At 47.0% G+C, this 27,452-nt stretch overlaps 1 protein-coding gene across 1 annotated transcript in view; it reads right to left on the bottom strand.

Moving 5' to 3' along the window:
- The window catches only part of CWC27 (CWC27 spliceosome associated cyclophilin), a 1,011,903-nt gene that overhangs the window by 853,363 nt on the left and 131,088 nt on the right, over nt 1-27,452 (bottom strand). Inside the window, exon 4 of the mRNA XM_086960691.1 lies at nt 11,371-11,514. Within this exon, the coding sequence (XP_086816817.1) occupies nt 11,371-11,514 (144 nt within the window). The remainder of the gene's footprint in view (nt 1-11,370; nt 11,515-27,452) is intronic.

Genomic DNA, 27,452 nt, shown 5'->3' with positions numbered 1-27,452 from the left:
TGGCACCTGCTTCCCTACAGGGGTTTAGGCCCCCCGCTGACATTATGGGTCCACTAGCAGCCCGTCCCGACGATGTCCGGGTATGAGTTGCTGCCGGCCAGTAGTATATTGTTTTGTAGGAGTTCGTTTTGATAGCATTTCTTATCTGTGACAGGCCTGTGAAACGCTTCGAATCACAGTTCAGTAGTGTGTGAACTCGAGTTTCCCTACTTTATTTTTCCTTGCAATATTATATAGCACGAACTCGACAACACAGCATGAGCACAATTTACATTACAGAAGAACACATTCATTTGTGGTAGGCACGGGGAGATAAAGCGATTTGCCTGGAATCACAGGATGCTGAGCTGATGCCGAGATTCGAACGTAGCTCCCCAGCTCTAAAGTTCGCAATTCTTGAACTTGTGGCGGGAGGTGTGTCTAAAAGTGTATGTCGGTGCTCGCCATCAATGAGAGAGACATGTGCATTTTTCAAATGGGTGGTGAAAAAATAGGAGTATGTTGCTGGAGATGTGGGCCGCCGTGCCACCAATGTACATACCGGGGGAGGGTAAACACCCATTATTCCGCAACTTTCTTTCCGCATACCATCACTCCGCATACTTTCATTACGAAAGTACCATGACTCCGCAATGCCATTATAACGCATGTCATTACATTTTATATGCTTTTACCACGCATACATTTACAACGAAATTTGTTGTAAATGCATGAATGGTAAAAGCATGTTTTTTTTAATGTTTGGATAAGGTAAGTATGGGTATAGGGGTATATGTTTTGGGGTACTGAGGTATATGTTTTGGGGTGTTTGGGTATTTTAAGGGTTCAGATATAGTTTTGGGTTATGCAGTACAGGGGCAGTTTTAGGGTTTAGGGATAGGTATGGGTTTTGGGGTACAGGGGTATTTTTAGGGTTCAGGGCTAGGTTTGGGTATAGGGGTATTTTTAGGGTTCAGGGCAGGGTTTGGGTTTTGGGGTACAGGGGTATTTTTAGGGTTCAGGGCTGGGTTTGGGTTTTGGGTACAGAGGTATTTTAGGGTTCAGGGGTAGGTTTGGGTTTTGGGGTACAGGGTTATTTTTATGATTCAGGGCTAGGTTTGGGTTTTGGGGTTCAGGGGTATTTTTAGGGTTAAGAGGTAGGTTTGGGTTTTGGGGTGCAGGGGTATTTTTTAGGGTTCAGGGGTAGGTTTGGGTTTTGGGGTACAGGGGTATTTTTAGGGTTCAGGGGTAGGTTTGTGTTTTGAGGTACAGGGGTATTTTAGGGTTCACGGGTAGGCTTGGGTGTTGATGTACAGGGGCATTTATAGGATTCAGGGCTAGGTTTGGGTTTTGGGGTACAGGGGTATTTTTAGGGTTTAGGGATAGGTTTGGGTTTTGGGGTACAGGGTATATTTATAGGGTTAAGATGGGTTAGTGTTTAAGGGTGTTGGGGTATTTTAAGGAGTAAGGGTGGGTTATGATTATGGGGTGCATGGGTATTTCAACGGAGCAGGGTGGACACCCAGAACTGGAATGTACAGAACCTGGGAAGAAAAAAAAGTTAAATATTGGGCACAACGCTCGCTTTTTTTTCCGTAACCCCGCGCCCCGCACACGCCCCAGCACACGATATAAGACATGGCATGAAGGGCGGAATGTATCACACGCCCCCAGCACACACCCCCAGCACAACGCAGACACGCCCACAAAGGACTACTTTGCTGGTACGGTTCTTTTACCTTTTAAATGTAGATGGTGGGCGTCTGCATAGCCTATGTCCTTCTGCTGCAACTGCCCTTTCCAACGCTGTATTGGGTGTTGTGATTGGTGCTGTGGTTCCTGAGATTACCCGCCTCAAAGGTTTGGGCTCTCTCTTTATTATATTAGTATAGATATACTCCATTGCATCCGTACTTTTGTACAGGCCACAATGGATAAGGGGCATCTCCCCCATTTTGTATGAATCCTCATGTTGCCTAACTCACTGATAAAAGCTGCTGTTGCCACTCCCCCTGGAGTCTACCACTGACTTACACACCTAACTGTGAATACTAATTACCCTTTTTAAAAATAAAAAAACCACCCACATTGAGATAGTTAACTATGTTAAAGCACTTGTGTATGATGGCCTGTGTTGGGTGACTAACATTATTTATACAAAAACATTATTTATGGGCTACAGCCATGATAAAATACAAATGTGAATTTATAGCTTGTATCGGGCAAACACTACTAAGAAAAACACCCCACTGTATATGCCTACCTCTCAGCACAGTATGATGATGGTTTTCAATTCAGCTTATTAGCTTTCTATGTAATTTTGCTACCCCTCTCCACAGGTCTGTACCCCGAAGGGACACTAAAGATCTCAATGTGACTTTGAGAGAATGTATGGTTTCACATACTTGCACCAACCACCCCTCTGTGAGTAGACCACTTTCTTGAAGAAAAGCCAAGATCACTCAGACGATAAGAGGCAGGAAACATGTAGACCCACATCCTTACCAAGGAAAAGCCACAAAGGACCATTATATCCACTTCTCGTGATACTGAAGGTTTTTAATCATGACATAAGAATCGAGCAATTAATTCAGGTCTATTAGGCTCTTATAGTTAGTTTTATTTAGCACTTTCTCTACACACTACTCACAACTCACACACTCCACTTCCCTCCACTCCACTCATCACACGCCAAATTCATCATCGACAAAAAGAAGCCCAACGAGGAACTGCCCGATGATGAAGCATGAACCCCTCCAGGGTGAGTGAGGGCCCTTGTTCCTATAAGGAGCACTCCCATTTAGCATATACCTGCTAAATACCTCCACTTCTCTCCATAGGAGCTGCATACCTCTTACTTAACCAAATATGCACATCCTTGTGCGGTAAAGTACGACTGTGATTCTACATCCCTTCTAAATAAAGAATGCTGAAATAGTTCATGTCCCCCAAAATATCATTACGGTGTAAAACATTATTTCTGCAGAGTTCTTCTACTTCGTCCATAATACAATGCTTACCAGTGCAGTGCTTCTGATAAACATTTAAAACAAAACACGAGTAGCTTGATCAGGGATTAAGGACCCCGTAAACCTTGACCTGAGGCTCTGACGTTGGCCTTTGACTGCATTCGCTGCACTATACTCTACCACTGCACTCTACTCAATGCCACTTCACTCTACCCCGCTCTACACAACTCTACTCTACACCACTCCACTAAACTGTGCACCACTCTACTATACTGTGCCCCATCCACTCCATTACACTGCAGTCTAGGCCACTCTGCACAGTACGCCACTGCACTCTACTCTGAACCAGTTTACACCACTCTACTCTTCAACACTCTACTCCACACCACTGCACTTTACTATACTCTTCAACACTCCACTCTAAGCCACTGCATTCTACTTCTATCCACTGCACTCTATGCCACTCTACTCTGCACTACTGCACTGTACTCTGCACCACTGCACTGTACTCGACTCTACATCACTCAACTCTTCACCACTCCACTACACTCTGCACTACTCTGCTCTACGCCATAGCACTACACCACTCCACGCTACTCTGCACTACTCCATGCCACTGCATTCTACACCACTTTACTCTACACCACTCTACTATACTCCAATCTACTCTGTACCACACTATGCCACTGCACTCTACTTTGCACTACTCCACACCACTGCACGCTACTGTGCACCACTCCACTCTACTATACTCTACTCCGCTCCTCTCTACACAAATCCACTTTGCACCACTCTACGCCACTGAACTCTATAATGCACCACCCCACTATATGCCGCTGCACGCTACCCCACTCCATGCCTTTCTACTCTGCATGACTCTAGTCTTCGACACTCTACTCTGTGCCACTGCACTCTGCTCTCCACTGCTGCTCTCTGCTCAGCAACACTGCACTCTATGTTACTCCATTCTTCTCTATCACTCCATGTCACTCTGTTGTACTCTGAGCCACTCACCCCATTCTGCTGTACTGTGCCACTGCACTCTTCTGTGCACCACTCCAATCTATGCAACTCACTATACTCAGTACCACTGCACCATACGCCACACTACTCTGCACCCTTATGTCACTGCATTCTGCACCACTCCACTCTACGCCACTCCATTCTACCCTGCACCACTGCACTCTATGCCACTATACTCAGCACCACTCTATGCCACTGCACTACTCCACTATCCTCTGCACCATTCCACTCTATGCCACATCACCAAGCACCAATCCAATCTATGCAACTGCACTCTACGCAGTGCACTATACACCACTCTACTAAAATATACTCTACACCACTCCAGGCCACTGCACTCTACACTACACCACTCTACTCTACTCTACACCACATATTCTATTCTATGACACTGTACTCTACACCACTCCACTCTACTCTACTCTACTCTGCACTACTCCACTGCAGTCTACTCTGCACCACTCCAATCTACATCACTCTACTACATTCTGCAACACTTCCACTCTATGCCACAGGACTCTATGCCACCCCTCTCCATTCCACTTTAAGCCACTGCACTCTACTCTGCACCATGCCACTCTAGGCTACTCCACTCTTCTCTGCACAACTCCAATCTATGCCACTGCACTGTACTTTGCACCAGTCCACTCTACGCCACGCTATACCATGCCACACCACTCTATTCTACTCCGTTCTATGCCACTGCACTCTACGCCACTCTATTCTAAGCCTCTCTACTCTGCACCACTTCATGCCACTCTACTCTACACCAATGCACTCTATGCCACTACACTCTGCCCCACTCTACACCACTGCACTTCACACCACTGCACTCCATTCAATGCCACACCACTCTACCAAATGCAACTCAACTCTATGCCACTCCAAGCCACTCTATTTACTCCACCCTAAGCAATGCCACTCCTCTCTACTCCGCACCACTATACTCTGCACCACTGAACTTTACTCTACTCGGCACCACTACAGTCTGTGCCAATCCACCCTTCTCTGCACCACTCCACTGCACTTTGCACCACTCTATTGTTCTCTGCGCCACTCCCTACACCACTGTGCCCTACATCACTTTACTCTGTTCTACACCACTGCACTCTACGCAACTGCATGCTACTGCCACTGCACTCTATGCCCCTCTAGTCTACATCACTACTCTGTCACTGTACTCTATGCTCCTCTACTCTGCACCACTCTACGCCACTGTATTACTCCACTCTACGCCACTCTACTCTGCACCACTACACTCTAATCAACTGCATTGTACAACCACTGCACTTTACGCCACTCTACTTTTTGCCACTGAACTGTATGCCACTCTATTCTACATCACTCTATGCCACTCTACGCCACTGCACTCAATGCCACTCTACTATGCACCACTCCATGCCACTGCACTTTATGCCACTTTACTCTGCATTACAACAATCCAGGCCACTACACTATGCACCCCTCTAAGCCCCTGTACTCTACACCACTGCACTCCATTCAATGCCATACCACTTGACTGTATGCCACTCAACTTTACTCCACACTATGCCATGCCACTCCTCTCTACTCTGCACCACTATACTCTGCACCAATGCACTCTACTCTACACCACTAAAGTCTAAGCCACTCCACTACACTCTGCACCGCTGCACTCTACTCTGCACCATTACACTCTGTGGCACTCCACCATTCTCGCGCAATGCCACTACACTTTGCACCACTTAACTGTACTCTATGCCACTCCACTCTACTCTACTCTGCATCACTTAACGTCACTGCTCTCTACGTCACTCTAGTCTTCACCACTGCACTCTATGCAACTCTACCCTGCACCACTCCATTCCACTGCACTTTATGCAGCCCTACTCTGCATTAATGCGATCTATGCCACTACACTCTGAACCACTCTACGCCACTGCACTCCACTCAATGCCACACCACTCTAATGCATGTCGCTCAACTGTAAGCCATTTCAAGCCACTCTACTTCACTTCACTCCACACCATGCCACTCCACTCCACTCCACTCCAATGTACATTACTCCTCACCACTCTATGGCATGCCACTTCACCCTACTCTAATCCACTATGCTGTACAACATGGATAAAAGACATTGGCTAAGTCAATAGCTCTCGCATAGGCGAAACATCTTGCATTTGCCAATGTTTGTTGCTTTTGGTGGCACTATACCGCTGCTGCTGGCACCGCCACCATCAATCACCACTAAGCGTTGAATTCCTGTTCCCCCTCCCCCCCCCCCCCCCCCCCCCCAGCACGAGCTCATGGCAGGGGGTGCTCTGGAGTCAAATGAACGCACAAACACCAGTTTCATGACCCCCCCCAGCAGGAGTTCCTGGCAGGGGGCGCTCTGGAGTCAAATGAACACACAAACACCAGTTTCATGACCCCCCAGCAGGAGTCCCTGGCAGGGGGCGCTCTGAAGTCAAATGAACGCACAAACACCAACCTCCTGACCCCCCAGCAGGTGCTCCTGGCAGGGGGGGCTCTGTAGTCAAATGAACGCACAAACGTTAAGCTCATGACCCGCAGCAGGAACTCCTGCCAGGGAGCGCTCTGGAGTCAAATGAATGCACAAATACCAGGTTCATGACCCACCCAGCACGAGCTCCTGGCAGGGGGCGCTCTGGAGTCAAATGAACGCACAAACACCAGCCTTGTGACCCCCCCCAGCAGGAGCTCATGGCAGGGGGCGCTCTGGAGTCAAATGAACGCACAAACACCAGGCTCGTGACCCCCCCCCCAGCAGCAGCTCCTGGCAGGGGGCGATGTGGAGTCAAATGAACGCATAAACACCAGCCTCGTGATCCCCCAACAGCAGCTTCTGGCAGGGGGCGCTCTGGAGTCAAATGAACGCACAAACACCAGGCTCGTGACCCCCCAGCAGCAGCTCCTGGCAGGGGGGCTCTGGAGTCAAATGAACGCATAAACATCAGGCTTTGTAATCCTCCAGCAGGAGCTCATGGCAGGGGGCGCTCTGGAGTCAAATGAACGCACAAACACCAGCCTCGTGAGCCCCCAGCAGCAGCTCCTGACCGGGGGCGCTCTGGAGTCAAATGAACGCACAAACACCAGCCTCGTGAGCCCCCAGCGGGAGCTCCTGGCAAGGGGCAGAAAGTACAAAACACGCACTGACAGCTGTGCTGCCTGAAGATGCTGTCTCCCACACAGCCACTTGTGGGCAGCCCCAGTAGGGTGACCAACCGTCCGTACATTTCACGGACGGTCCGTAATTTGGACCTCACGTCCGTTGTCCGTGAGGGTCCTTTGTACGGACGGCTTTTGTCCGTAATTCTGGCCATTGCACGGAGCAGCACTGCTCCTTGTAAGAAGCCTCATCCCCCTAATGGGGCGCCTCCAACTCCTCCTCTAGGACAAGAACAGCCACACCCGCCCTTTGTCAGTCTGTCTGAGGCCGATTGCCCCATACAGAATGACAATGGGCCAGTTTAAGCTGTAATACCCTGCTCTCTGTTTAGCTATCCTTTTGCCCCATTGGTCTGCCCTGGTCTTCTTCCTAGGAGTGTCATGATTACGCTCATTAGTCACATGCTGTGAAGATTGCTATGCCGAGCAATCTGTTTAATGCCCAGTCTTTCACACAAGTTGACTCAGGCTTGCCAGGGCGGCAGGGGCAGTGCTGATCAAATAATTTGACAAACCCTGCTCTCGCACAATTGGTGCCTGCTGCAGATTCACCAGGTCACCCACGTCCAGATTTGCCTCCAACACGGTTCCTCGATCCCAAATCGGTAGTCCATTCCTTTGAAGATTATGCGCTCATGTTTTTAGCTTTAATAACTTTATAATCAACTCAAACCACCTTAAGCCTGTTGTGATCTGTGGCCTGATGGTTATTGTTTAAGAGATGTTAATTCATACTTCCCTGCCCCTCCAAACTGTTCCGCACTTTCGGTCTGTAAACAGTTGCCCCCATGCTCACCTGTTTCAATAGACAGATGCTTTAGAATGATTATATCAATGGCTCGTAGTTAATGAACGCTGATGAAGGATGCTCACTAACTTTCTTGAAGTGTATTGGCTTAAAGGCAATTGTACGATTTGGGGGAGAAGTCGGTGCTTCTGCGTGACGCTGTGGTTGGTAAACATCTTTGTTGGACTTGGCTGTCTCTTGGCCGTTAAATGATGCGTTACTTTTAGGTCTGGCCCAACTCATGCTTTCTCAAAAGTTTATCATAAACATGAATTTATACATAGTGAGTGAACCCACAGTGACTCTCTTCACAGCAAGTGACAAATCATAAGTGCACAACAGCCCAAAAAGGGGTGCCCTTCAATCAGTGCCTGTTCTTTGCACCTGGGCTGCTAGGCAACACCTTTATTTACTTTTTAATATCTTTGCTATTTTTTCCACATTGCTCATGCTTGCAGAAGAAATAAATAACATTAAAACATTGGAATGTGGAGCATACATGAGAGAAGGGAGGTTGGAGAGCTGGAAGAAAGGATGGATGGATGAGTGAAAAGTTGAATGGGTAGACGGCTGAGTGACTGTGTGGATGGATGAGTAAGTGGAAGGATGGATGGGTGGCTTAAAGGGTAAATGGTTGGATGGATGAATGGATGGATGGGTGGATGGACAAGTGGATGCATGAGCGAGTGAAAGTGAGAATAGATGGAAAAAAGGATGGATAGATGAGTGAAAGGGTGGATGGATGAGAGAAAGGATGGATGAGTGATAGGGTCAATGGATTGATTTATGAGTAGGTGGATAGGTGAAGGGAGGATGGAAGGATGACCGGCTAAGTGAAAGGGGAATGGAGAGAGAAAGAGAGGATAGATGTATGAATGTGTTAAAGCATGGATGAATGATTGGCAGAATGGATGGGGGAATGGGTGCCTGGATGAGTGAAAGGAAGAATGTAAATATGTATGAGTGAAAGAATGCATACATGAGTGAAAAGGAGGGTGAATATCTGGGAGAAAGGATGGATGGATGAGTGACAAGTTGAATGGGTGGACGGATGAGTGACTGGGCGATGGATAAACAAATGGAATGCCCTTCCTAGAGAACTTCGAATGGAACCGGATCACCTGAAATTTAGAAGAGCACTCTAAACCTTTTTGTTCCCTACCATCCCCTAAACCTTGCTTCTCGCTTGAGTTCACCAGGTTCAGATTAGGATTAGCGCTGGGACGCTCCAGGGCAGCCATGCGCTCTACAAGTCCAAATCAAATCAAATCATCAAATAAGTAAGTGAAAGAATGGCTAGATGGGTGAAAGGGTAAATGGGTGGATGGATGAGTGAGTGGATGACTGAAAGGATGGATTGGATGAAAGGGTAAATGGCTGGATGGATGAGTGGATGGATGATGGATGGATGAGTGAAAGGGTGGATGGAGGGATGGATGAGTGAAATGATGGATGGAAGGATAGAGATGGATAGGTTTGCAAATGGTTGAAAAGGTTTGGATATGGATGGGCACACAGATGGAAGGACAGAATGAATGCTGAAAGACTGAATTATGGATGAAAGAATTAATAGATGACATAATGTAAATTTGAAATGGTGGATATCAGGCGTTTGATGGAAGGATGGATTGCTAGATCCGTAGACAAAAGAGCTCTTCTGGGGAGGGTTGTGATGACTTATTTGTGCCATAGGAGCTTTAGTTCATAGTGGGAGGTATTTTAATTTTCTGGCTACCCCCTTGCCTATATGTTACTATTCAGTATTTGCTGTGTGCTTATGTGTGGGATCTATACATCATGCATATGACATTTTGAGTGACACCAACTGCTACTTGAATGTTACACTAATAATTGTAAATGTTTGCATGTTTTGATTTAGGTGTAAGGTTTTAGGGAAAACCTCATAGTGCCATGAGCTGTTCTTGAGATCTATATTGTGTTTGTAGCAAAAGGCAAAGCGTAAAAAATAAATGATGTAATAGTGTATCGACAGTGCCTTCTTTAAGAAGATGCAGGGAAAAGCACCTTTGTGACTTTGTCGGCTAGTGCAACTCTCTGGAAGCCACCATAAGCAAGTCAAATTCCATATGTTAATTTCCACTTGCCGAAACACCCATATGCGTTCCCTATAGCAGGTTCATCACAGCAATCCTCCCTTTATATGGCCTATGCGTGCCACATTACATCTCACAATGGCACTCAGATATGAGATGCTAGTAACAAAGACTATCCGAGCAGATCTTCCTGACCAATTCTCTCACCAAACATGCCTGCTCAGGACCATGGGGCATATTACCAAGGGGGCGATAGGCAATTATCGCCGGTTTAGCGGCCGTTTTCGGCCGCTAAGCGGTGATAATTCTATCGCTATATTAGCAAGCTGTCGCTAACTGATGTTAGCGACAGCTTTTAGGCGATATCGAGCGGTTTGGGGCCCGCTTTGCATATCAGCGATATTTATCGCTAATGACGTGCAAAGTGGGCGTACCCAACCTGTTAGCGACTGAAAGCAGTCGCTATCGCCTATTAGCAAGGTGGGCGTAGCGATGGAAATATTCCCACTATCGCCAAAACGCCTTCTCAGACCAGTTCTTAGCCATGTTATCCAATGGGAGGTGGATAACATGGCTAAGAGCATTTCGTCGCTAATGCGTGAATATCGCTGTATTCTCAGCGATATTCACGCTATCGGCGGAAAAATTATCGCTTTGGAGATAAACGTTGCTAATAGCACGTTATCTCAGCGATAATTTCCAGCGATGCTTAGCGATAAAAAAAAATCGTTGCTAAGCCTAGTTAGCGATAAATATTGCTACTCGTTGGTAGTATGCCCCCATGAGTTGTAAACAAAATACCGGGCTGGACAACCCAGTGCAGTAACCATGTATATACATTACTATCATATGAAGTAGAACAAAAAAAAGCACAGTTGCTCAAAGCTGCGCGCATACCAAAATACCATAAAGTGCACGATTGTCTAAACCTAATATAAACTTATTTTGACTTGTACTTAAATGGTTGTCTATTTACTCACTTTTATACTATTGTGCAACTTCCTCTGATGTGTCTGTAAAACTTACCTTTTGTCCCGAAGTTTTGTCCTGAATTTTTGTCCTGAATTTTAACCCTTTGTCCTGAATTTTTACACTTACCGTCCTGAATTTGACCCAATGCCAGCTGGTCACCCTAAGCCCCAGCTGTAAGTTATGACACAACAGGCCAACCACAGCAAAGCACACGGAGGCAAAAAAAACAGTCGCGATGCATCCGCACAAGGCAAAAATTCTGAGAAGAAAGCAAACTATCAGAAACTCTCAGAAGGCATTACCTCGTTCGAAGAGGAGAACAACAAATTCATACAATGACATTAACATGTAGGTACGCTGTGAGTGCCCAGTGAATTCATCTTATCCAACACCCATTGCTTAGCTGGCATTCTCTAACCTTTCCAAAGATGGTGTGCTTGTTGTTGAGCTCATCCGCACGACCCAATGTAAAGAAAAACTGGCTTCCATTGTCGTGGGGGCCAGCATTCGCCATGGCAACCAGCCCTCTTCGGATAAAACGAAGTCTTGAGTGGAACTCATCCTGTCGAATACAAAACAAAATCATGCAAGAAGTCACGCTCTTTTTCAATATCCTTCACGTATTTCCGCTTTGTAACGGGCACGTCAACATTAGCTTAGAATATGTACTGCAGGCAGGAGAAAAACACTTGTCTCAGCTGCACTCCCCAAACCTCGCAAGCAGGGGCGGATTGGCAAGGCGGGCATTCGGGCATGGGCCGAAGGGCCGGTGCCTCAGTGCCCTCTGTGGGCCGTTTTTTTCTCCCCTGTCCCAGCCCACAGAGAGTGGACTTGGAAAAGGGGAGAAAAAAAACGGCCCACAGAGTGAGGCCGGACGATTGTCAGCTGTGTGGCCTCTCCTTCACCCCTGCCCTGCCAAGCAATCAAGCTGAGGCTGGGCTGGGGAGGGGTGATTGCAAGAATCGGCCTCCCTGGGGGCCAGGTGTTTCTCAGGCCTTTGAGCCATTTTCACCTCGGCCCCCCAGGGGCCCATGCAGCCCAGAAACGGTGTTAGTCTTAACACCTCGCCCACAGCCCTTCACATTCAGGGCATAGTGGGCGAGGAAGAATGGGTCTTGCTGTGGGGGCCAGGTGATGTTTGGAATTTTTTTATTTGATTTATTTATGCGATTTTATATAGCGCGGACCTTACCCGAAGGTGTCAGAGCGCTTCACACTAGGAACAGCAATAATACATGAGGAGAAAAATTAAAAGTGGACAAATTACAAAAGCAAACGTTAAGTTACATGAATCAAAAGTGACAATAGTGAGCAACCAAAATACATGAGGTAGCAATCGGTACATTACAGGAGGAAAAAGTGATATGTGTGCAGGTTACAAAAGCGTACAAAGTACAAGTAGAGGTATAATACTGCAATAAATCGCAGACACTCCAGCACAAGAACAAACGTTACGTAGGCAATGGTGGCACTTGTGCAAGTATCTAAAGCAAACAAAAGTGAGAGGTAGCATACAGTGTGATACCAGAGAAAAGTGACGTGTGCAAGTTACAAAAGGGTACCATACACAGGTACAAGTGTAATACTACAGTAAATGGTAAACACTCAAACTGCCAGAACACACTGGGAAGGCACTTCCCATGCTCCAGCTTCACCTCAGCCTCCCCCGTGGCTACCTTGGATGACCCAGAAAGCTGTGTTTTGTGCTCCCCTGCCAGGACATTTTCCCGAGGCCTGGAGGGATGATTAATTTACTAATTGCAGGGGCCTTACCTCTGTTCATGTGCTCCTGAGCTGAAGGTCTGGGCAGGGCTAAGTAGGTTAGTAATAGGAGGGGCTATGCTGCTTTTCAGGTGCTCCTGTGCTGGAGGGCTGGAATAATTTTGTAACAGAAAGGGGCCTTGCTATTTTTTTTAGTTGCTCAGCATGTAGGCCATTGTCACCTTGGCCCTGTGTCCTGTGCAAGAACAGTATCCTCCCACTTTCATTCCTTGTCTGTGCAAATGGTGTTTCATGAAAGGGCACGCCCCTTGAATCTGGGCCACGCCCCTTAAATATGAGCCACGCCTCTTGAATGTGGGCCACTTTTTTCGTCAGTGCCCGGGCCGAATTGTGATCCCAATCCGACCCTGCTCGCAAGGGCCTCTCAAGAAGCATTTGCAGTAGCATAGAAGTGCTAGTTATGTTGCTGAGTGATGGCAGCAGTGAGTGGAAGTGAATCACACATTTGTTCTCAGCGCTTAAGACAGCAATGAGAAAGGGCCTGCCAGAGGAAGGAAAACGCGAATCTCAAATCTAATGGATAGAGAGAGCACGATTAACGAAAACAGAATGAATTACATGCTCTTCCTTCTAGAAGACCGGGGTTTAAGTGACTAACATCCAGAGACTATAAAATAGAACATATTTGCAGTGCCCCTTTGTGCACTTGCATCTTGATTTAAACATTAGTGGTTCAACTGCACAGGAATAAGGGCCCTTTGCCTTTTGCAGATCAACGATCCAGGGATTAGAAAAGGGATGGAAATGCAACTGAGCCCAAGGATCATGGGAAATGATAATTCGGGTCTGCACACGTGTTACTTACTGTAATGCACGTTCTACCTGTGAATTTAGTACCTGAAGCAGACAAAGTAATTGAATAGTGCAGCTTGTGATAGCTCTCAGGAGAAACCAATTTTTATCTTATTTTAATTTCACTGTTTACAAAAGTTGATGTGATAAGTGTGGGCATACTCGTACTCGTACTTTACGTATCTTGCACAAGAAAAAAAATTGGAGGGCTAGTGAGTAAGCTGCCTCTTGACCATCACACAACTGATCCACCAAGGCAGAATGGCAGCCAGTAATGAAGCACAGAGGATGGCTACAGCCGTGATTCTTAAGGTACTTAATTCAGGACTGCACTGAAAGTGAACACAAGGTCTTGGTGGGGGGAAGGCGGTGTGAAAACTCCTAACTCAAAAACAGACAAGCGTGAAGCCAATGCTAGAAACAGGGGCACAACTGTTGCAGGTGAACAAGCGTTTAAAAGTATACAGGGCCATTGCACTAACACCAACAAGGAACTTGAACTGTTAGGCATACATTGAAGGAACCTTACTTGGATCCCAGCACATCAACAAGTTATGACAATGCTCCTTCTTAACCACTCCTGCTAAAGAAACGGAGAAACATAGTGAAATCTTATCACTTTTTGGGGAGCCATAACATTGCTTTGTTCACTAACAGGCTGTGAGTCGCTACTGGACGATACACTTTGCACACTCTTCCACCGCTGCAGCATACATAGATGTGTGGCATTACTGAGAGCTAAATGTTCACGCTATTTCTCTTCAGCATGTATGTGATAACATATGCCTATTTTATAGGACAACATGGCTTTACCTTTCATAAATAAGTAGATGATATTCAATTTCAATACGTTTTCATCAACCCTAACTTTTGAACTCGTACAATATATTCCCAGGATTCGCTGAGATCAGGATTCCCAGAAGAAGTAGGGTCAGAGCTGGAGGTAGAGCTCCTACCTTGGTCCACAAGTTTTGAAACAGAGTTCCTCAAGTCTTCAAAAGTAGATCTGTCCACCAAGGTTTGGGAATGAGTAAAAACCTGAATAGGTCCAGTTTTCTTATATACTGATGTCTTTTGGGACTGTAATATATTTCATTGACTGAGCACCAAGAAGCTCCAAAGAATGAAGGCACTATACAGTACCGGTCCTCAGTTCCTGAGGCAATCACTGTACTGGTACTTGTCCAAACAGATGCCTTCGGTCTGAAGGGGCAAAATTGATACTTTCTCAGAGATTTTCTAAATCAAACTGGGCGGTTTGGGGGCTATGAAGCTCTGGGACACCCTCCCCATTACCATCAGAAACCTTCCTTCCTTGATATCTTTCAGGAAAGCCATTAAGGCCTGGCTGTTCGATGAATAGTACTCCAGCTCGCTTCTAGATTGTTAGCGCCAAGACACCATTTGGTATTTGTGCGCTGTATAAACATAACAATAAGAGTGTGTTTTTCAAAATCCTAAAAAAAAAAATCCAGACTCTGTGTTCACGCTTTTAGGAAATAACTGATTTGTGGGAGAATGAGAGGCCAGGAAACTGTTTCTAGTCTCAGACTAATCAGATTCGATTTCAAATGTATGCAGGTGAGGTTGTTTTCCCTGACACTGGACGTGCAGTGCTGACATTCCTGAAGCTGGAGGGAGAGACTTAGACGCTGAGGTGGGCAAAGAGGAGACAGGGCTGTTTAAGAAATTCGAGTTGGTCCTTTAGCTGAGGAGGGCTGCTGGTAGTCATTTGGTAGATAATGGGAGTTCACAGTGAGACTGCAGTTTTTGTGGATGAGAGTGTGAAGGGTACATTAGGTGAGACCAGCTTTTGTCCCTTTCCTTATCACTGTTCAGTGTGGCTGTTGATAGCCAGGTGCAGAAAGCTCTGTTGTATGTATGTTAGGCTGGAGATTATTCTACTTTGAGGAGCATTACTATTCACAAAGTCTGTCTCGAGAACAGCCTGAAGAGGCCGGATGAAAGAACACCGGTCCCAAACCGGATCTAGAAGTGCAGAGAGACAGCCCCCACTACTGTCTACTGTGACTTTATAAAAGTGAGAGCCACTGGCCCACTTGCTCTTCCAGTTACAAGTTCTTTTTGACCAAGGAAAGCAGTGCTCCAGAGCGTACTTGGAGGACTACTGTGCAACTAATGCTTTTGTCTGCCTGGAAGCCAGCTTCCAAGAGGTGAGGGGTAATCACATGGAATCTGACCTGAAAGGGAGATGTTCCACTGTCCTGAAGTGCCTGGGTGCCAACCTGCCTGTTGAAGGAGGGAAGGGGCTAGCAAACCCTGTAGAAGGAGTGATTGTCCAGAGCTAGATAGAAGATAGAAGCAACTGGCATCAGAGCTTAAAGATCCACCCACCCAGGAAGATGAAGGAAAGTGATTTGCATGCTTCAGGAAACAGAATGTAGTTTTCCCGATGAGCGATCAGCATGGCAATGACACTGTGAAGTTGTGCCCCAGCGGACATTGCCACTGTGACAATGTGAAGTTGTGTCTGAGCGGAAAATGGCACTGTGACATTGTTAAGTTATGCCTGAGCAGACTGTGCCATTATGACAGTGAAGTTGTGCCTTGGGTAGTAGCCTGTGACTAATTAAGGCCACCGGATGCGCTCTATCCAGGTCACTGGGTTGATCCAGTAGTGCTCCAACTTCACTGTGTGAGGCCTTCACCTTTACAATGAACGGTTGAACTGTTGTCTGTGCCTTCATAACAGGTGCATTCCACAGTGCTCTCTTCTGTTACTCAAAAGTTTTTTTAACACTCCTCAGTCCAGATAACTTTCTTGGCCTGCTTCTTGGACGTCAAAGCTGTCAAAAGGGCACTGTGGCCCCATAGTTAGCTACAAAGTTCCGGAAGTAAACACTGAGTCTTAAAAAGACGAGAACATGCATCAGGGTAGTGGATACCTCCCACTGCAACATTGAATGAAGTTTGGCATCCAACGGGTGAATCTTCCCACTATCCACCTGATGCCCAAAGTACACAACACTGTACTGCTCGTCCTGGCACTTGGTTGCCTTGAAGTTATTTAGATGTGTTTCGGTAGTCCTTCAATGAATTGCTAAACATCACAATTTCATCCAGGTAGGCCACACAGAACACCTCTAGTCATGATAGAACATGGTTTACCCGGCCATAGAAAGTAACTTTTTTCAAGTCAAAGTGTATTGCTTAAGCTAGAAGAACTCCTCTGGCTTACAAATTATGGTCTTCTCCATGGCAGCGGACACTAAAGTGACTTTGCCACTATAATATCATGAAGCTGTGCCAAAATGACAGATGTGACTTTGAACTGCTGGACGAAGAGTGCCTCTAAGCGGACCTGTGACCTTTAACCCCACAGGCCACCACACAACTCACTTGAAGCCAGAAGGTGCCTTACAAACAGCCGAAAACCTGAGAAAACACAGGGGCCTTGACTCCTGCATAGACTCCAGGTTGTAGCCTCTGCTGCTGCCTTCAGCAGATTTGACCAGAGTGCCAGAGCACTTGCAGTCAGCACATCTACTGCCGGAAGAGGGAGAGAAAGCCAGACATATGCTGTCAGTCACTGCCACAGCCAAAAAGCAGATGAATTTCCACAGTAGTGTGACAAACAACCTTGACTAACAAAAAGTAAATGAGCACATAAAATCAGTAGCTGGCATAACCCTGCACACGTGTCTGATTCCTGCCCAAGATAGAGCTCAAACTCGAGCGAGGGGATGGGGTGAGGGTAGGAGGGACGGAGAGGATTATCAACCCCAAATATAGCCACCCTCACAAGTGAAGAATCCATATCTGTGATTCAAAGGGTGTAATATTGAGTTTTCTGGGATTGCCAAAGTAATTTCATTTTGATAAAGATAAGTACTGAGTTGGACAATCTACTACTGCGCTGCTGGGAGAGTTCTGAGCTTAGAGCACCCCCCACTCTATCTCCCTGAAAAGCCTGTGACAGCTTGCCATCACTACCATCGACAATTAAGTGCTGAAAGCATTGTACTTGGCCCAGTCTGCAGAACCACAGTAGGACTAGCTCTAAAATACCTTAGGCATGCAACCACAGGCCCCACGCCTGAGACTCAGTTATCCCTGCTTGCCCTGTGGCTCCACCAATCGGCGTAAGAGATGGTCATTTAATCAGGGCCTTTTTAGGTCTCGCCTCTCAATGCGCATGCGCATTGAGCAGAGCGAGACTATAGGCACTTAAACAGACTTTACCCAACTGACAATGAAAATGTGTTTACCCTCGGCCTTAGTTTACAGAACCCAGAATTTAAAATCAAGACATATGCCATAAAGCATTCAACCCATAATGCAACACTCAACTTAATATCACAATTCCTGTACCAGGAATTGCATTTCCAAACTAAATGGCTGAGTCACTGCAATATGGAAGCACACAGAGCACTGACTCTCTCACTCACTGACTCTCCCACTCTCCCACTCACTCACTGACTCTCCCACTCACTCACTCTCAACACATATTGGACTACAAATGCAATAGGTGTCACATTTGCGAAAGGAAAAGCTATTGGCATTGTAAATGACAATGCTTTTAATGTATGTTTTCAAAACCAACACATAAAAAAGTGTCAGTTACAATGCCAATAGCTCAAACTTTCTTCACTGCCTTTGCCAGTGCTTGTTGAATTGTGTCATAAGCACAGTCCATTGCAACCGCAGAGCCCAGCCATTTGAGGTGTTATTTTTTTCATACAGGCATACAGCCAAAGGGACCTAGATGTTGCTTCACACAGTACCAAGGCCATTTCACCCATTCATCCTCACACACCCTCACTCACCCTCACACCCTCAACCCCCCTCACAACCCTCTCACACTCACTCACCCTCACACCCCCTCACCCTCAGACCCCTCACCCTCAGACCCCTCACCCTCAGACCCCTCACCCTCACGCACCCTTACCCTCACCCCCTCACCCTGACACACCGACACACCGACAGCCTCACACCCCTCACTCGCCCTCACACCCCCTCACTCACCCTCACACACCTTCACACCCCCTCACACACCCGCTCACCCTCACACACCCTTACCCTCACCCCCTCACCCTCACACACCCTCACACTCACACTTCCTCACCATCACACACCCTCACATCCCCTCACCCTCACAAACCCTCACACCCTCACCCACCCTAACACCCTCACTCATCCTCACCCCCTCATCCTCACACACCCTCACTCACCCTCACCACCCCTCACAACCCTCTCACCCTCACTCAGCCTCACACCCTCACTCAGCCTCACACACCCTCGCACCCTCTCACCATCACCCCCTCACCCTCACACACCCTTACCCTCATCCCCTCACACACCCTCAGTCACCCTCACACCCCCTAACCCTCACCCTCACCCCCTCACACACCCTCACACACCCTCACTCACTCTCACCCTCACACACCCTCACCCTCGCACCCCCTCACTCACCCTCACCCTCACACCCACTCACCCTCACCCTCCCTCCTCACACCCCTCACCCTCACACCACTCAGTGCTACAACACATATTGTGTTACAATAGGTGTCACATTTGCGAAAGATAAAACTATTGGCATTGTAAATAACAAAGCTATTAATTTTGCTATTTTCAAAACAAGCACATAAATAAAAAACGTGTCCTTTACAATACCAATAGCTCAAACTTTCCTAATGTGAGACCTATTGCATTGCTGTGCTTCTCTCCCCTGCTGCACTCTCCTGCTCTCTAGAGATGTGGCCTAACGACCAGAGCTGCCATCTAAGTCACGTAAATACAAAACATGTTGCATTCCAAATGCTATAGGTGTCACATTCGCGAAAGTTATAACTATTGGCATTGTAAATGACAAAGCTATCAATTTAGCTATTTTAAAAAGCAACAAATAAATAAAATATTTGTCACTTACAAGACCAATAGCTCCAACTTTTCTAATGTGAGACCTATTGCATTTCCAATGCTTGTTTCTTTTCTCAAGATGTAACTGCTTTGATTTTCAGAGGGGGAACATAATGTATAGCACGCAGTTAACTGAATTGCTTTATGATGCGTGAGTGATTGTAATGTATGCTTCTGAGGCCTGTGAAAGCTGCAGAGGGTGACTGGGATATTTTGCAGTAGTGCAAACTCCCATACCGTTGTTATTTAACCCCTGGCTTTGTCAGTCGCTTGGGTGCATACTGCAGTCAATGTTTTTATGGGGGCTTGTGAGATGGATGATAATGTTGGCACTGGTATCCTCCTCTCTTTGGTTGCAACCAACTTCTTTTGCCTCGTAAGTAACAACCCTTGCAAGTGTGATATAGGCTATCTGAATCCTTCTCCGTTTCATCATTTGAAGAGCATCTTCTACATGCTTCGTGCAGACAGTCGCAGATGTAAACTTAGATGGAACAGAGTAGGTCACAGCCACTGTGGCCTTAAGAAGACAACTTGTCTGAAAGCACACACTCCACTGTCCATTGGCACATCGATGAACAAAGTAGACACTGGCCATCATTCACAAAGTAGGATACTTGGCTCCACTTCCTAATCTACCTGGATCAGTAGGAGGATCGTAGCTTCACAGCAGCACATCTAGCAATCATAATTGTCTAATATAAACAGAGTATTTAATGCTCTGACAGTGGGATTTGCCACCAAGTTGATTGTCTTGCTGAAGGGAGCAAGGAATCAACCTTTTCTGCCAGGTGGGACTGAGCAACATGAAAGTATATGTTCTAGGTGGCACAATTGGAGATGTAGGTGCCAATTCTGATGGCTTGTATCCATTGTTCATTCTAGGTAATACCTACTAAGATGAAGTGGAAACCTTAAATAAAAGAGTTTTCTTTCTTTTAAAGTTAGTCACCTCTTTATCTATTGTTATGGCTGTTCGTTCCTTAAAATCTTGCACAAAATATTTTTTCTCTTTCAGTCATTTTAGGAGATCTAATTTGATGCAGGCACACTCTATTAGAGAGCAGATTTTATCTGGCTGTGGGAACATCAAATGAGCCTATTTTTGGATGCCACATAAATCTCTCATTCACAACTGAACAGTTCATGTGGTCCTGTGAGTTTCAACTTTCTGCCATCTTCCTCATCGGTTCAATCCTCATCATCATTTTATGTTTGAAAAAGTAAAGTGTGCATGAGTTAATCTGTTTGAGTGTCCAATGTGGAATAAAGTACTATCAGTTACATGTGTACAACGGCACAACATGTGGAGACGACTGGATTATCAAGCAGGCCTCGATGGTCTGATAAATATTTTGAACAATATATTCATAAAAGTCTAAAGTAAAGGAAGTCTGCTTGAATCTGTAGCACCGATGGGCAGAACCAGCGTATGCAGCGTCAACAACGCTCTTCACCCTCCATCTCTGGAATATTTTCAATAGAAGATAAGAGGGAATACATAATCCAGGTCCCTGTTGTAAGAGACATTCAGGCTAAAAACCAGACACTGAAGACAGTATCTTGGTGCTGTAGACTTGGCTGACAAGTGGTTTGTCAACAAGTATGTAGTTGACGATATTTATGTCGAACCAGTGAGTTTTTGTTGAGGGAGGAACTGTTGCAGAAGAGGTTAAGGGGATCTCATTAATATGCCAGCATGGATGACAAAAAAGAGCCTTGGTGCATCATAGATTTAAACGTTGTCGATAAAAGAGCCATTTCTCTGACCTTATAGAAGACAATGAGCCACAGGTACACCAGAAGGCAAGAGCACATTTGGCAATGTGAAGGCACATGCTTCAGATGAAGGGAGGAGATAATCTGTAATCTTTAGGCTACATGGCTTGTCTTATTTTTGGCAGGTGTTTCAACAATCTTTCAAAGGGATACTATTTTGATGCTCTACGAACTCAGCAGCAGGCACAAGGAAAAGCTGCAGTGCTGCTAGTCAAGAATGGATTGAAGAGGCGCCGTAGGAAATGGCCGCCTGAATCCCGAGCTCCGCCGGGACCGTTGGTGTTCCCTTAAAAATACGCACAATCTCCTAGCTGGGAGGCTTTCCCATAGAGGCTCCCAGCTCCCTCAGGCTCAGTGCTCAATCGGAGCGTTTTTGCAGAGTCCAGAGACCCACGGGAAGCTCCGTACGGAGATCGCGGCTCTCGGCGGCTGCCCGGCATCTCGCGCCTGGAGCCCCGGAGCCGCCACCTGCATAAATCGAGGCCCCGGCCTCCGTCCTACTGCTCAGCGCGGTCTGTGTGGCGCAACTCGGTAGGGGGCGTGGCCACGCCCGCGGCGCTACGGGACCGCTGCCCTGACACTGCTTAGCGGAGCGGACCACAGGAGCCTGCAGCTTCGGAAGGCCTGCAGACCGGCCTTACAGGTACTACCTGGCGGCGACCCTGGGAAGGAAGGAGGGCGTAGCCATTTCCCTGTGAAACCGCCGCCTGAGCGGGGGGAGGAGACGGATTGCCCTGCGGTGCCCCCATGGATGGACTGGCTGTCGCGGTCTCTACAGTGTGACCCGGGACGCCCGCCGGTGGAAGACACACGTGCACAGCTATGGCGGCGATCTGAACATCGGTGAACCTGCTGGTGACGCAGGGTTCAACGTACGGCAGTGGGTTAGGGTCGCAGGCCCCGTACATTGACGAACACGGCTGCTATACCACGGCGCACGCCTCAGGAACTCCTGGGGGGGGCCCCCTGAGGTTCCGTGACAATTGTAAGTGGTGCTTTCGACTCGCACGAATATGGTCGAGTCTGGTATCTATGAACCGCAAATGACGAGTTTAGTAAGTGTGCGCAGTTTCGCTGTGCTAACTTAAACCGTTCGTTTGTTACGTGGGTTTTTCATCTGTACCCACGGGTTCCATCTTAGATACGGCATCCATTTTGTCTCTTGCCCTCAAGTAGCCAGCGAACGGACGCTGTCCGCTTCGCGACCCTGGGACTCCCAAGATATTTGCGGAAGACACATGTTCTTTGTAAGTGTCTTTATGACGAGGGGGATGCTACTGTAAGGCAAATGGCGCCGCTCGAGGCTCATCTTGCCGCACGGACTTATTGTCTCAGCCGTGCATCTCATTAGGCACGTCCCTTTGATGCCTGTATCTCGTGTTTCCCGTTACCTCCCCTTTTTACACCCTTTCCAATCTCCCCACTGTCTCCGTTTTCCTCTGCACCTGTCTTCATTCCTATTTCGATCTACTTTACTGCCGATTGGAATTTGCTAATGGTGGGAAGATGGTTTTTACAGTTGGGAACCGCCAAATGTTTCCACACTCATGTTCCGGACCTCATGTGTTTTAAAGTGACCAAAGCGACCCCTCTGGGGGTTAATTGTGGGAACTGGGTTATAAACTTTTGTGTTCAATGTTACCCTATGGGTAAAAACTGTATAAAAGGAGCGATCCACAGAACCAATTTGAAGCAGTCTCCCCAAGTTGCACGCTGTGTACTTGTCGTGATCTCTGTGTTCCCTGCAGCAAATAAACCTTGAATCTTTGACGTCAGAGGAAGTGTCCCGTGTCTCTGTGATTTGTACGCCGGAGCAGGTTACCCACGAAGGTTTCAGGTGTTGTGCCCTGGCACCGCTGGGTCCAAAAGAACCCAGTCCTTCAGTTGGCGCCCAACGTGGGGCTGCATCAGTGGTACCGGTCCAAGCCCGACGATCGTGAGGAACTTCGTGTGAAATCTCCGAGGGAAGGTGCACCCCGCTTCATCGATCCTGTTGTCGAAATAAGTGGCCCGAAGACTTTTCCCGCGAAGATTCCCGCCTCCGGACGGCTGCGACGGACTGCTGCCCTGACTGTAGACCTGTTTTGGCGCCTGGCGTAGACCTTGGTAGAGCGAGACGATAGACGGGCCTTCCTGGTGACGCCATCGATCTTTGAGTTAAGTATTTGTGGGTCGCTCCCATAGTCTTTGGTTGTTGACACTTTAGCAAGTGTTTTTGTTGTTCACGCTGTGTGAGTGTTTTTGTCGGTGACACTTTGCTAGCGTACTTTGTTGTTGTATTATTTGACGACTGCAGCCGCCAAAAACCGAGGGTTTTGTTCTTTGCTGGGACCTGGTAAATCCCGTAACCCTTGAAGTTTGTGAAACTCGGCTAGTGTGCAAGATGCCAGGTCGTAGTACTTTGTTTAGTTGTTTCAGACCTTGTGGTGCGGATTCCCTGCTGGAGGACTCGTGTCCGATACCCCCGGTTGGAACTCCTACTTATGATCTATATAGCAAACATGGGCTAGGCCCGATTACCTTTAATGATTATTGGATTAAATATACAAAGAAAGACGGCGACCTTCGTTGGCCACCTCACGGTAGCTTCGAAGCGTCGATCTTAGATAATCTAGAAATAAAGTTGTTCGAACGTAAATCAAGGCCGGCCATGTTTGATGCCTTTCGGTTGTGGCGTAAAGAAGCCCGACAGAAAGAAATCAGACAAAATAAACGTAGTCAGCGAGATAATGTTGCTACCATAGTGAAGAAAGCTGAGCAGTTCCAGCGTGATAAGGAGGATAAGGATAAGGAAGTGTTTGAGAGACTACAGCGTATGACCATAGATAAATGTTATCCTGTTTTACCTACGGAGTCGGATAAGAAGGAAGAGGCAGTTGAGGATCCTTTAATGTCCTACCTAATGAAGTCGCCACCTCCGTACGTTCAGGGTACCGCAGCTCCTGTGGTCCCTGCCGTACCTGTTCTTCCACCTATTGTTCCTCCGCCTGTTCCTCAACCTGCACCCGTTCTTCCGACTGTTCCTGCTCCTTTGTCTGTTTCTATTCCTACTGCTCCTCCGCTTCCACATACTCCTGCTCCCGCTACTGCTCCTGTTTTGTTAACTCCTGTTGCTGCTACTGTTTCTACTCCTTCTCTTGTTAGTCCTGTGTCTTATCTTTCTCCCTCTACTCGTAGTCGTAATTCTCCTATTGCAGCTAGTTTCTTTCAGTCGCTCGGACCTGTTCATGGGTCTGCTAGCTCTGATGGTCCTCAGAGACGTAGCCAGCTTCCTGGAAACAGAGAACGTGTTGCACTATATAATATGGCGATGGGTTGGATGGTAAACCCCCTTAGAAATCCACCCCGTGTTGTTCTCGAAACGTTTAATCAATTCAACATACCGACCCAAAGGTATGTGTTTGATGAGATGTGCAAGTTCCTACATGATCAGATAGCGGCCGATGCGCCTGACGAGGTGCTGACCGCCCTGTCTGACCTTCGGCTTCAGTTCGCAACTGGGCTGATAGTGGATACTAATGTCCGACGTGCTATTGAGCGGTTGCTATCTCTTCGTCCCGCTCCTATTCCTCATGCACTGTTTGTTGAGGATATTGAAAAGCAAGACGAGTCTGGCCAATATCCTATGCGTGAAGTTCCGCCGGTTTGGATACCAGCTGATGCTAATGCTAATCCTCCGGTATTGGCGCACTTTGAGCGAGTGTGGATACACCTCCCATGGAAACGATCGGAAGTGCTTCAGGTGAAACAATCTTTGCCCGATCCTCGTAAAAATCCTACAGGGTATTATAAAGAATTATCGCAGCTCGTAGATGCTACGGTGATGAATCTTGCCGATATCGACATGTTGTTTGGCAACGTCGTACCGCAGCCGGTATGGGCTAAGATTCGTCACCAAGATCACGCAAATGAATTAGGTGGTGATTGGGCTGCCATTACAGCGGCAGATGCTGGACAAGTGGCTGCTACTAAACCCGATCAATTGATTACTGCTCTCCCTCAAAGAATTATTACGTTAATGAAAACTCTTATGCCAGCTATGAAGGTAAATTGGGACAAACTGTCCGCTTGCAAACAAAAGAAAGATGAGAGTGTTTCCGACTTCTTTACGAGGTTTGAGGAAGCGTTCATTGACCATAGTGGACAGGATATGGGTACTGAGGGTGGACAGAGGTTGTTTGTGGATAAATTTGTGTCGAATTTGTTGCCCGATTTGAGCAATAAATTGAAGAATTCAGAGAGTGCATGGGCCGTTTCTACCTCGGCTCAGATATTGGCTACGGCACAATATTACGAAAATAGGGAGAAAGAAGAGAATGACCGTGCTGACAAAAAGACAAAAGAGCTGAAAACTAAAGTGTTGCTGCAACAAGCGTATCCGCCGCGTTCCAATCAGAATGCGCCTCAACAGAATAGGTCGCAGTCGCAATCGAATAGATCACAGTCGCGTAATGATTCCTCCTTCCAAAGGTCCTCGTTAGGGTACAATCAATGTGCCTATTGTAGACAAGAGGGACACATCAAATTCAATTGTCCTGCTCTAAATGAACGTAATAGTGGTAATTCGTCTAAAGGAGGCCGTGGTGGTTCACAGCAGGCATCACGTGGTAGAGGTCGTGGTGCTCAAAATGATCGCTCAGACAACTCATCTAATTTTAATAATTGTTTCGATCAACGTGGATCGTCGCAAGGGCGATCGGCGCAGTACACTGTAGACGATTATTACGTCGATCAGGGAACTGACGACAGTAATTACTAGGACAGCCATAGACAAGGAGAGGGAGTGGTATCAGTTCCGGTTGATCAGAGAGGGCCTTACGTCGCAGTTGCTACATCGGGCGTCGTTGAGCCTTTTCTGTTGGACACTGGTGCAGCGAAAAGTTCTATCATGCATTCGAAACTCCCTGGCGCACCTTTGTCTGGCTTAACAAATGTTTCCGTTGGATTCTCTGGCGCCCCCGTTAGCAATCCAGTTTCTCGCCCTTTGCCCCTTCAAATTGGGCCACGTGAGCTCCAAGCTCCGTTGATTTTAACCACGGGTTGTGGTGAAAATCTATTGGGTCTGGATTTGCTTAAACGTTTGTATGCAACATTGTATTGTTCTCCTGCGGGTGTAAAGCTTACGTTAGGAGAGAGGGTTGTCTCTCCTATGTATTTGTCTCTCGATAGGCTTCCACCGGAATTGAGTTCTCTTCCTGCGTCTTTGTGGGCGACGGGTCCAAATGATGTGGGCCTACTTGATATCTCTCCCTATGTTGTTCAGTTGAAATCGAATGTGCGATTGCCACGTATTCCCCAATATCGTATCTCCCTTGATGGTGAACGAGCACTGTTAGCGATCATTTATGACTTGATCGAGAAAGATGTTATTGAAGAGACGCGGGGAAACGTGTGCAATAGCCCTGTACTGCCCATTCTTAAACGTACAGATCCTACCAAACCGCCTGTTTATCGTTTTGTTATCGATTTACGGGAGGTAAATAAAATTGTGGTTCCTCAATTTCCTGTTGTGCCCGACATCACGGCGCTACTGACTCTGATTCCAGCTACTGCATCATGGTTTTCGGTGATTGATTTGAAAAATGCGTTTTTCAGCATCCCGATTGCCGAAGAGAGCAGGGACCTTTTCGGTTTCTCTCTCGGTGGGCGTAGCTTCCGGTTCAAACGCGCTCCTCAGGGCTACTGTGAAAGTCCATCGATTTACAGTCAAGCCTTGAAGGGTCAACTGGATGCGTTTCGGTTGCCGGTTGGTGCGGCCTTAATCCAATACGTCGATGACTTATTGGTGGCTGCTGATACTCAGGACATTTGCAAAATTGCTACGGTGTCGTTGCTGCAACATCTCTGTGAGTTAAATCACAAGGTGTCACCTTCTAAACTCCAATATTGTTGTCAAGAAGTAACCTATCTAGGTCACTTATTGTCAAAGGAGGGAAGGAGATTGACCCCAGAGAGAATTGCAGCGATTGCGCGAATGGCTGTGCCACAAACCCAAAGAGATGTGCGTGCCTTTCTAGGTATCACGTCGTACTGCAGGCAGTGGATTCCTAATTTTTCATTGCTAGCGAAACCATTGGTGGCTCTTACGTGCAAGGATGTTCCAACTCCTTTACCATGGACGGAAGAATGTCAGAAAAGTTTTTCTGAATTACGTGATTCATTGTGTTCGGCTCCTGTGCTAGGTACCCCTGACTACAGTAAGCCGTTTACACTATATGTTCACGAGAGGGAAGGTTGTGCTTTGAGTGTCTTAACGCAACCTTTCGG

The sequence above is a fragment of the Lissotriton vulgaris genome, chromosome 3_1 (genome assembly GCF_964263255.1).
Source record: "Lissotriton vulgaris chromosome 3_1, aLisVul1.2, whole genome shotgun sequence".
Lineage (NCBI taxonomy): Eukaryota > Metazoa > Chordata > Amphibia > Caudata > Salamandridae > Lissotriton > Lissotriton vulgaris.
Note: the sequence above shows the minus strand (reverse complement) of the source record. Positions and strands in the feature narration are given on the sequence as shown.